This window comes from Hermetia illucens, chromosome 4 (genome assembly GCF_905115235.1).
Source record: "Hermetia illucens chromosome 4, iHerIll2.2.curated.20191125, whole genome shotgun sequence".
In the NCBI taxonomy this organism is placed as follows: domain Eukaryota; kingdom Metazoa; phylum Arthropoda; class Insecta; order Diptera; family Stratiomyidae; genus Hermetia; species Hermetia illucens.
Genome location: NC_051852.1, coordinates 107,284,970 through 107,297,104, shown reverse-complemented (window position 1 = coordinate 107,297,104; position 12,135 = coordinate 107,284,970). Strand labels below are relative to the sequence as shown.

The following is a 12,135-nucleotide window of genomic DNA, read 5'->3' as shown; positions in this document are numbered from 1 at the left end:
GTGAAAGATCTTTTCGCCCACCATACATTACATTTGAGGGAATATCAAAATGCAAGAGTTTGTCTTTTTTCATTCAGCCATTTGTTAATGCGTTATTTATTTTCTCCACAATCGTCACAACTGTTTACACCTGTCCTGATGGCAGCTGTCAAACCATTCAAAACACTTTCTTCCCAAATGTCAACCGTAGACTGGAACTTTTGACATTTAAATACCTAAATCAGTCCATAATGATTTCCTAGGTAGTTTCTGCTTAATTTTTCTATCGATTCAACACTGCGTGAAATAGGTGAAATGGTCGATATAAACGCGCTGCCGGACGAAGTTCTAGAATTCATTTTAAGCTACCTTCCGCCATATCGAGATCTCGAGAAATGTGAAATTGTGTGCAAGCGATGGCGAGCTATAGTGAGAAGTAAATGTGGATTTTCAATTTAATTCAACTGTTTGTCTAATGTGCATCTTGTCCGCCGATTTTCAGATGTTCGTCGGCGTGCGAAGATGAATCTCAACAGAGGTCTAGTGGATTTTCATCTTTGCTGGAGATCATTGCACCCCGTAGACATGGTGCCTATGATTGCTGGGCGCTTTTCACATTCGGCTGTCGTCCATGAGAATTCGATGTACATTTTCGGCGGTGGATCGTCGGCCGACACAACTTTCAACGACTTGTGGCGGTTTGATTTGTCGGAACGCAAATGGGTTCGTCCACTGTCGATGGGCAACTACCCGTCCCCGAAAGCATCCGCGACGATGGTCTGCTACGGCGACCAATTAATTCTCTTTGGAGGATGGCGGTACCCATCGCTCTATCCTCCGTATCAGCCATGGCGTCTTTTCGACGAACTTCACATGTACAGTATAAAAGACAATCGGTGGACGGTTCACACACCTGCTTGTGGCCCACCCCCGATGGCGGGACACTCGGCCACGATTCAAGGCAATAAAATGGTTGTTTTCGGGGGGTACCAGTTAAACAACGAAGTCAATTCCAATTCGAACGATATTTGGTGCTTGAATTTAGACACGCTGGTATGGTATCAGCCCGAGGTGGCTGGGGTGAAGCCTCCAGCGCGTTATGCGCAATTCCAAATCGTGCTAGATGACGACCACATTTTGGTGATCGGTGGCTGTGGCGGTCCGAATAATATGTTCAGTGACGCTTGGCTTCTGAATATGAAGAACGAGGTGTGGCAATGGCGAAATGTTCCGATCAAAAACCGGAAATGGGCTGCGACTCACATGTGGTGTAATCCTGCCTGTCGGGTTGGTTCAAAGCTTGTAGTTTTAGGCCCGACACCAAGCCGTCCGCTAGACTTCCAGATTCTTAAGCAGCAAATGCCTCAAGTGTCGAATCGTGTGCGGCATGAAGCACCGTTGTTGCGGGATGACAACGCTCCATGGAACCGGAATCGGGTGCAAAACGAGGACGGGCTGAGAAATCCCCGCCAGGAATTGAACGTAAATGCTCGAGATGCACCAAACCGACAAGCGGGCAACGGCAATGATTTGGTGAATAGGCACAACAATCTTGTAAATAATAATCAACGAAATGCGAATGTACCAAATGATAATCAGAATAACGCAAACATTGAGGACGAGGCTATAAACCGACTGCAACGGAATCTGGCATTGAGGTATCGAGAAAGTGATCCGAAAATGCCGAAGCGATTTGATGAAAGGCATGAGGTAAGTGAATCGTATCAGATATTTCATTTTTTTCGATTGTCAATTAATTATGAGGTTATTTATACTACACTCGTTATATAATTTTGGAGTTTTGAATGAATTTGACGTAAAACGTTGACATATACAATCACTGTTTGGAGAGCATCTCACTTGAAAAATGATTTGCTAATTTTCCGTTGGGTAACAGGATCTAATCAAGATAAATAGGCTTGGATTGTCACTTCTTTCACTTGATGTTGAGCGGATTTTAGGTAGTTGCTGTCAAGCAATCTCGGGGCATCTCATATCTCAAATGTCCTCACTTCCGGTGTGATTGTAGCTACTTGGGCGCCGATGTAACACTGGTTATCACGCTGTAGTTGGGGAATTCACTTAAAACATTCTCTCTTGTCCTAAAAAGCCACTAAAAGGGAAGAAATTTGTAGACTTGCAATCTGTAAACTACGGTTTCTGGCAGGATCTTCACTTTGAGGTTATTATTAGATTAGGGGAGGGTACCTATGCGTTGTGATCGTGATAGGTGATTTGAAGCCAAGCTGGAATCTGATAATTTCTTGCTCGGGCATATTATGCGGAGACATGATTTCGTTGATCGTGACAATAACAGTAAAGGTTTTTTATATTTCTGCAACTTTCATCGCATCATCATTTGTGGGACATTGTTCGAGGATTAGGTTTAAGAGATGTATTCTGAAAGGGGTTACGGGGGTTTAAGAGATGTATTCAAAGGGGGTGTTGACATCGGCGTAAAGGAACTATCATCTGAAAGTCGCCTCCACATTCAGCTCGGGTTTCATCAGCTATCCGACTATCGTCCACCAATGGAAAACCTGTTAGTGACCACTGGACTGTCATGGCAAATTCTTTTATGTTTGATGAAGATAAAATTGGCAGCCCCATCGCACAAAGACGTCACAATACCTGGCTGATTATGAAAAATTGAGGCGAACCGGTGAGTGCGACGAGTTGTAGCTTCATTGTAGTTCCTTCATTATTGTATTGATCAGGAAGGGTAAAAGGGTCAACAGTATGGTTGTTGGTTGGTTGTTGCAACTGAACAGGTGAAAGATTCAACATCCTTACCTTTCGAAGATGATAATTCAAGCCGTGCTATTCCTTACAGCATAAGCAATTTATCCCGACGAAATTAATAAGACTGACTAGGCTGACCCTGACCAATGTGCGAGGCCAGATAAAAGCAGCAGGATCACTCTCAAGACCATTCGACATCAACAACGGTCTACAACAAGCGGATGCCCTATCATGCGTCCTCTTTAACCTGGCCCTCGAGAAAGTGATCCGTGATGCTGAGGTAAATGCAAGAGGTGTGATCCTCTTCAAGTCCACCCAACTACTGGCCTATGCTGACGATATCGACATCATGGGAAGAACCACCCGAGACGTACAAACTGCCTTCATCCAGATCGAGCAGGCGGTGAAAGGCGCGAGAGGAGAATACAACTTTGAGGCCGTTGACAATTTCTCTTATCTAGGGTCGAAAATCACAACCGTTAACAGCTACGATGATGAAATCCGCGCACGGTTGTTGTCAGCCATCGCTCGAAACACCTCACCATAGGGTCAAAGCTCTTACTGTACAAGACAATGATCTTGCAAGTCCTCATGTATTCCTCGGCGACTTGGGTTCTTAGCAAGAAAAATTGCGAACTCTTGGCCGCGTTCGAGAGAAGAATCCTCTGAAGAATTTTTGGCCCCCTACATGAGGATGGACGATTCGGTAGCCTACACAATGACGAAATCTATGAGCGATACCATGACCGTCCGGTTGTGGATAAAATCCGGCTGAATAGGTTACGGTGGGCGGGTCACTTAATCCGTATGGATGAGGATGATCCCACCCGGGAAGTCTATAAGGACAATATCTATGGTAGAAAAAGAAGACGAGGCAGACCCTGCCTAAATGGAGCGATGGCATAGGTCAGGACGTCAGACAGCTTTTAGGGATATCGAATTGGTGGACCTCGGCGGGAAACCGGGATGTCTGGAGTTCCTTATTAAGGCAGGCCTAGACCGGATACCGGTTGTTGCGCCGTTGATGATGATGATACGCAATTTCTGCCCATTTGCTATTTCCACTTATACATACACTTTTTCAAGAAAGTGAAAGTGAAGAAAATGAACCAAATTATTTTATATGTCACAAATAATGCTTCCGTACGATTTTTTAAATTTATTATTATTATTTAAAGTATTTTATAACTAACTAATATATGAAAACAAATCCATTAAAAAAACTAAAGTGAAAGCAGCAACGAAACTATGAAAGTTCCAAAAATTTACTTGTCAAAAAAGAGGTTTTTACATGTTGCATGTTAAATCAAACTTACCCTTTTTACGCCTGGCGTTTTACTTTACCATTATCAATTCGATGAATCATATTCCCTGCATACGTTTTTGTTGTAGATTACCACGATATTAGTTGTGATAAGCAAAACAAGTGCCGTAGTTGTGTCCGTTTTGCAATAAACTTAAAATGGCTGGCAAAAGTATTTCGTTTGATGTGACGCAGTTGGTTTATTATAACCGCAGTATTTGAAAGAGTATTCAAGAACTGTTAGAGATGTTTTTTGTAACTAGACAGACAATTCTCGTAAAATTAAAGACGTGTAGTGTTGATATTTCTCACTAGTTAGCTAAAAAAGAACACTTTTCTGCATCAAAAAAAAATTTTGGGATGACTTTATATTCTGTGACGAAACTATCACTGACAGTGATAGTACCTGTTTTATTGGAGTTGATTTTGTCAAGAATTCGTTCAAAAGTCTCGATGGTATGGGACCACAATCGGATAGAATGGTAATTTGAACTGGACTCTCGGCTGTGCTTCCGTGCCATTCAGACGTATCCTTTTCAATAACCCGATTAAAGAACTCACTGAGGCAGAGCAGTGAGTCTGAGCTCAGTTGTGATGTCATCAGGTCCTCTTGTTTTCCTCGATTTCATTCGTTTGATTGTTCTCTCGACTTCTGTGGCGCTGATAGATGGATTTACTCCAAATATCAACAGTATATATGGAAGCAGGGGATGGGCAAATTCTCCAATTGAAATCTCTTCAACGTATTCTCGACATCTGTCCGTCGAATCTCGTCCTTCGGTGAGCAAAATACCGCTCTTGACATTGATGTAGCAGAAGTATTCAGAGAAATGTCCTGTGTGCGTCGATAATCGGCTTTATGAGAATTTAGTTCGTCATAAAGATCTTTACAACGGTCGCCTCGAATAAGACAAGCGCTTTCTTGGTTTTCTGGTTGGCATTTTTGTAAATTTGCCAATTGGCAGGTTTTATCACCGAAAAACTTATGATAACGGCGCTTCTTCTCACAAGCTTCTCTTGATGCCAATTTAACACCACTAAAATCGTTCGCCATGGACAGGAGCAGGTGGCGATCACTTGTTGCTAGGGTGGGACTATAAGGCTGATGTAGAGGGGACTCCCAACCAAACTCCCGGAGTTTCTGGCCTGTTACTATCCATGTGTAGAATCTGCCGTTGTCCCGATGAAGCGCAATTCCTTTCCTATTGACTAAAGCTGACTCCTTCTAGGCCATTTCTTCCTTTTGGTGCGAATGGAGAGTTTCGGCATAGAGGAGCAACTCGTAGTGGATGATTCCTTGCCAACCCCACCAAACCTTCCTATCCCTCAATTTCGGCTTAATTACCATTTTCGCCAGCTCGCTGCGATTCGAACACGATCGTTGATGCTTAACGTTCTGGTAAGTGAATTTTATCAGGATTCAATGACTATTCGCAGATGCCAATTCGGTTCATAAGGTCTTAACGTTAACTTGTGAGGCATCCATACGTCGAGTTTCTTTTTGAATTCAGTCTTATTCAAATGATCCTAAACGGTTTTCGTGCAATATTTAGCTTTTGAAAATAGTGCTTACTTGACGGTCGAAATAAATGATTTCCACAAATGTATCTACATTTTCAACAATTGGTTTGATGAACCGCTTAGGGACCCCAAGGGTTGCATAGACCGCTTTTCGGATCGTGGTTTCAGCATTAATAACGGTCGGCCATCGTATATGGGGAACTTATTCACAGCACAGCTATGAAAAGCCAATGTTGAGGTGCGGACTCATAGGGAACGGGCATTGCAGTCAGTGGTGGTGAGAAAATACCGGTGTCTTATGAGTATACACGGTGTTCCATTTATGATGGTACAAATGTTAATGATGGATATATTTCTTGTTTGAGGAAAGTTGGTCCATGGGATGGGCACGCTATCTTTTAGCTTTACAGAGTTATAGCATTTTCCGTGAACAGTGTCAAAAAGCTTGACCTTTCAAAAAAAAAAAACATAAAATTTCCACTCTCTCAATCATTTAATCCCACATTTGATACCATTTTCGGAAACCACCTATCATTTTTTATAAGTGGATATTTTTCCAATTGCAAAGGTCGCCATTCTTTCGAAGATATAACTTTTCCAAACTTGTGGAAAAGCGTTAATATCGCAGGAAACTATTGAGTCGGAGTAGCTAATTGTTTGATTTTAGATTACACAAAAAAGCTGCTTAACTCCACTTGTTAAATTAAACTCGACAGTCTTTTCTTAACCGTGTGTTTTTTTACTTGTGGTTTCATTATACAAAATATTGGTGATTACCTCTAGTTCTCACGATTTTTGTCAGAATATAGACATTTTATCCTTACTTTATTCATCCAATCGCCAAACTACATTAATGGCGTCATCGAAGCCCTCAGAGATGGCAATGCCAAATTCATATTGAGCGCATGGATTACCCAAATAAAGCGTTCACGTACGATGTCGCAGCTTTTGGGACCACACTATCGAATTTCTGGTAGAGGACAGATATCGATGCGTCTCTTTCGGGTTCCTCTGTCTTACAAATGAGGGTACCATGCATGATCCTGGGTGCTTGCCCATGTCGAGTCATATGGGACTTAATTGGTACCCTGCCAGAGGTTTGATCTATTCGCACGAAAATCGGACTAGTCCGCTGGATATTTGATCGAAAGAAATTTAATCGCCTAGGGAGGGAGAAAATCAAGAAGTGACGCATTCTGTATCAAGAAGTGGATGATTTGTCTAATAAAATGCAGTTTAATAAGATATTTTATAAGTACTTCGTTAATTAACCGAGAAGGAGCATCCTTTTCTTATGACAGTTGCAGAAGTAGTAAGAAGTTATTCCAGAAATGAATATTAAGACACATAATACTAACAACCTTGAGCTACAATTTACATCGATCCTTTTCGCCTTAGCCCAAATGATAAAAGACCTTTTGTACATCTGTGTTAATAATGGGAGAGAAATAAGTTTGGTAAAATATATCTTTTTTGTTAAAATTAGTCTGAATGTAGTTCTTTCTCTGGTCTCAAGTACTCTGCCCTGTGTTGTATTATTTCATCCCTTGTGGATAAGGTATTAGACTATGCAAGTGATTGATTTCAAAATCATTTTTCTAAAAACCAATGTTGAGTTCTCAAATGAACTCATATTTAAGTTTTCTTTGGAGCATCTGTTTATATTTTATACAGTTGCATTCCTTTTTGTGATTAGTTGATCACTAAAACTTGTGTTACAGTTCATTTTCTCAAGCAATTTCCATTTTTTCAGGATCGTTTTCGCATGGCCGCTTTCAATGTTCCGGATAACGCACAAAACGCTTCATCACGCGAACGCCAACAAGAACGTGTCCGTCGCATGGAGGAAAAAATGAATGCTCTACGAAATCTACGACGGAATAATGGCGAACAAAAAACTGAGGAGCCGACACGTAAACGTGCCAAACGGAATTGTCTAGCCATGTTTGTATGCGACATTTCAAATGTTTTATCGGGAGACTGCTGCATTGAATGGATAGAATATAAAAATTATGGAATTGTTGCAGGCGCCCCGGAGCGTCTGATTCTTTCGTCAATAGTTGCAGGCAATGGCGAGCTTATTATGTTTGGCGGTGTAAATAAAGAATCGTTAACTGAGATGGTACCACAAGTATCGAATGCTGTCCACTTTTTGACTGCCCCGCGCACTATTATTTAATACGCTGACTTATGCAAAAATAGACAAACGTGCGAATTATTAGCCTAAGAAGTAGGAATTCGTTTTCCGGCGTTTTTTTTTTTAATTTCTGGTTAATTACTAACTAATATAGATTTTATTTTCAATGAAACAATGTTTTGGATCTAGTTTGCGAACCTGATACCAATAGTTCTAGGAAGTTTCAAGCTAATTTCGAAAGAGATGCTATGCAGAAAGCGACTTCATGAAGTCTGGATGGTTATTTTGTTCCGAATACGCTTAAGATAAAAATTTTGTGTTTAAATAAATCGAAAAGGTCGTTGATCTCTATTTAATGCAAATGACTTGTGATTTCTTCTACAAAACTAAAATCATCAAAAATATCACCTCAACTGCTCTTTAGGAAATCAAAAATGCTCAGTTGAAAGTTTTAAATCAATAACGGGGACTAACGGTTTCATCCAGGCCAGAGGCAACTCATCAGACGCTGCCTCACCTTTGCCCTGGGAGCAGCGTGACCGCAAGCGGCAACAGGCGATGAACGCTCCTTTATATATTCGCAAAAACACGCTAAATTATTGTTTAGGATAGGATCCTAAGTCCACATCCATTTGATGTTGGACCGGACCAAATGGAGAGCAACTTACTCTCACGTGCTCCCAGGGCAGAAGTGAGGCAGCATCTGATGAGTTGCCTCTACTCTGGACGAAACCATTAGTCCCTGTTTTTGAATGCTTGGGTGCCATGCCCCAAACGAGGAATCCGTGGGCCAAGATACGTGAGAGTAAGTGGCTCTCCATTTGGTCCGGTCCAACATCAAGCGGATGTGGACTTAGCATCTCTCACTACCCTAAACAATAATTTTAAAGCTATGGACACAGAAAACAACAAATGTAGAATTTTTATAAATTTCAATTCCAACGAGTCCACAATTGGCCCAGCCCTACGACTTTTGCAAACTTTTGTCAAATCTTTTTTGGTAACTCCTTCGACGACTCATTCACCACGTATCAGATCAATCAGATATGTTCGTATTTGCGCTGCGTTCATATAGCGCTGGATAATTGCTGGTATGCCGTGTTTAACTGCGCTCGTTGTTCATCATATCTTCTTTTTCTCCCGTTCACAAGTGGGGTCGACTCGTCGTGATCCTTTTCGCCATTTTATTTTTTCAAATGCCTGATCTGGATGCAATCTCGAGGCTTTTAAATCCTCATACAGCGTATCAAGCCACCGTTATTTCGGTCGACCTTTTGGTCGTTTACCATCGACTTCGATGTTCAGATCACTCTTGCAAGTGAATTCTCGTTAACGCGAACTATGTGACCATACCATCGAAGACGCTTCTCTCGCAGTTTTTCCGCGGTCGGTGCAACCCCATATCGAAGACGGGTATCCTCATTTCTGGTAACAACCCCAACCCATACCAACTGGCTTTATATGGATATATAAGAGGCACGTCCAGAAAGTAAATGTACTGGGCTCTCATGGTCGTAGGGAGTGGATTTTCGATATGTTGGTAACACTGCTGTATAACAGCTCTTCAAAATGTGACCAATACGAGGTTAGTATGTTGAATCATTTTTTTGCGAAAAATGTCGAGCCGATTTCCTGTCACATAAAAAATTTGTGTCGTCATTCGCTACCTCGTTGTGGAAAGAAAAACTCCAGTTGATAATTTTAGTGAGGTTAAAATTGTTTACGGGAATTGTCCACGCCTGAAATGTCTCAAACCAAAAGACAGTCTCAGCAATGGGGTCACACCTTATCACCCTCGGACAAAAAAATCAAAACCACAATTTTAGTCAATAAGCATGACATCTTTGTTTCGGGGGCATGAAGGCATAATTTCGATTGAATATCTGGCTCAGAGGAGACCATTAGCATTACAAGATACCATGAGGGCTTGAAATTTTAAAAGGGCGATTCAAAATAAAAGGACGGGTTCCCAACGAACTAAGGAGTGAAGTGGGTGCAGCAGCGGGCGGGACATTTTTTCAAAGAGGCATCAAGAATCATGTTGAAAAATAACTAACATATGTCAAAATATAACCATTTAATTTTTTGCAACCTACACAAATTGAGTACATTTTTTTTTCTGTATGGGCCTCGTATATAGCTTTATATAGAGTATTTAATTATAATAACGCTGCTTGACTGTCGGAGCATATTCGAATGATGTGACCTCCCCATTTGTGCTTTCTTGTGCTATCAATAAAATGGCATATATTTTCGCCTGTAATATAGTCATCATTTTTCCCAAGGTTCAGGCCAATCCTATAATCGGGCTTTCCTGTTGCGAATGAAGAGTGAATTTTGGTTTTTTTTCTTTTGCAACAACGAAAAGATGTTTCAGAAGTCAATGAATACTTCTCTTTTAATCTGGAACAAAGAAGTTCAGTTTTTTCTTTTGTCAAACATAGTTTTTTCAAAAGATTATCGACATACGTTGTTTCTGGAACAATAACTTCTACGCCATGAGGCACTGGGTACGAAGTTTATTGAACATTTGGATACGAAATTACCCTCTTACTTTTTGAATAGTGTGTTTTGACATCATCAATGCAAAAATAACAAGTCGGGAAATCGGAAGCTGGGCGCTTTAGGCATGAAAGGCTTTGTTTGCTTCTTCTGTGAGTATATTTGAGTGTATAACTATCCCATTTGTATTTAGCCCGTTAAGTATATGCATTTAGCATGTCAGATTTAGTACTTCGGGTTGTAAATTTACACGGTAAAGACAACTTCGAGCTACTGTAACTTCGTTACTAATAGTATGATTTTGATCAAACTTGGGGATAATATGCTTGATATATTTTATACTACTACCAACTTTTATAACTCTGGGGTAAACTTAAGGGGGGTTTTACTCAATTGTACATTGTTACATGTATGGGGACACCCCTAAATCTCGACCTACATGTCTGGGCGTTTACAGTTCCCACCTTCTCGCCAAATTTCGTGTCAATCGGTATAGTTGTTTCTGCTGCCGAAATACGCATTCGGGGAAATAAACTAAAATATATGACTAAAAGGAAAGTAGAATCAGTTTGTTTGTTCGGAGGAAAATGCATGTGACAGGCGGACATCGAATGGATTTTACATAAAATCTAAAAAAATAAGAAGTAATTTGAAAATTTTAACTTTTTGAAGTCACAGTTTTCATTTCAAACCTTCAAAAAGTTAAAATTTTCAAATTACTTCCTATTTTTTAAGATTTTATGTAAAACAAAACCTAACTAAAATCCATTCGATGTCCGCCTGTCACATGCATTTTTCTCCAAAACGGCTACACCGATCCAAAGGGAGTTTGGTGGACACATGGGAACTATGAAATCCTACATTTTCGGAAACTACCCAAAAATATAAAAAGAAAATCAAGGTGATGCGCTTATATGAAATCTAGGCCTCACAATATGTCCTATTCTAATATCTACTATGGGTATTATTAAGTTCATCCTAGGAGTTTGTAGCATAGAGGACAGTATCGCCCATAACATTGATAAGGTGCAAAAAAATCTGGCTATTAGTGTCAAAAGTATAGCAGTTCTAACTTATCAACCTTAAGTTCATCCACAATTTTGGAAAGTTTGAAGGAAATCCAACCATTATTAACAAAGAAGAAGAAGAATTTATCAGAATCCATGACTTGTAAGACGCCATCACCGTATAAAGTGAAATCAAGTGAATAGGAATATTTTGGATTTTTGGCGATGTACGAATGGAAAAACGTGCACAGGAAAGATGAACACAAAACTTTTATAACCGAAGCGTCCAGCTTTTGGTATTCCGACTTGTTTGTATCTGTTGCAGGTGAACTTTTCCACATTTGCTAATAATGTTCAACTCTTAGTGTGAAGCATATGATGTTGGCTATTATTATGCAATGTTTCCTGATTCCTTCATACCTGAAAAACTACAACGAATCGTTTCGACCAGTGTTTCTAAGCAGGCAATTTTTAAAATTAAGGCAAACAGAGGTCAAATCTGCATAGCAGCATCAAGTATCTGTGAGAAAATTATCAGGAAACTTTTCATGGAGTAAAATACGAAGATATGGAAAGTAGACGGTATAAATGGTTTTTAGACCAACGCGAAAGTAACTGTCCTATTAGCAGCTCTATTTTAAATGCGGAAGAGATATATGAATACATATGACAAAAGTCTGACGTATTAATAAAACATATATAAATTCGCTGCTTATTTGTTATTTCATGTATATTATTTTAACGTTCCTAAAAAGTTGATAATTCACAAAAGTTGTGAGGCTTAAAAACCAACAGGTTAACTTTTTTGATTCTCTACTGTAAATCATAGGGTGCATAACATACGTACATATAAATTATTGCCAAATACTGGACGGGGAAAAACCTTGTTGTCGTACTAACAAAAACAAAACACATTCCCTATACATAACCCCCAAGAAGTTTTG

General features: G+C 40.1%; 1 protein-coding gene across 1 annotated transcript; it reads left to right on the top strand.

Moving 5' to 3' along the window:
• Positions 1 to 101: 101 nt before the first annotated feature.
• Positions 102 to 8,044, top strand: LOC119653654 (F-box only protein 42). The gene is made up of 3 exons (XM_038058475.1): positions 102 to 415; positions 482 to 1,689; positions 7,299 to 8,044. Exons 1-3 carry the CDS (start codon positions 295 to 297, stop codon positions 7,722 to 7,724), a joined length of 1,755 nt encoding a protein of 584 aa, XP_037914403.1. The 5' UTR covers positions 102 to 294; the 3' UTR covers positions 7,725 to 8,044.
• Positions 8,045 to 12,135: the final 4,091 nt, after the last annotated feature.

What these genes read in the sequence shown, in the direction of transcription:
- LOC119653654 (XM_038058475.1), top strand. Translation starts at nt 295, where the DNA reads ATGGTCGATATAAACGCGCTGCCGGACGAAGTTCTAGAATTCATTTTA. An exon ending in ATGGCGAGCTATAGTGAGAA is followed by an intron (nt 416 to 481) that starts GTAAATGTGGAT and finishes GCCGATTTTCAG; the next exon opens with ATGTTCGTCGGCGTGCGAAG. An exon ending in GATTTGATGAAAGGCATGAG is followed by an intron (nt 1,690 to 7,298) that starts GTAAGTGAATCG and finishes CCATTTTTTCAG; the next exon opens with GATCGTTTTCGCATGGCCGC.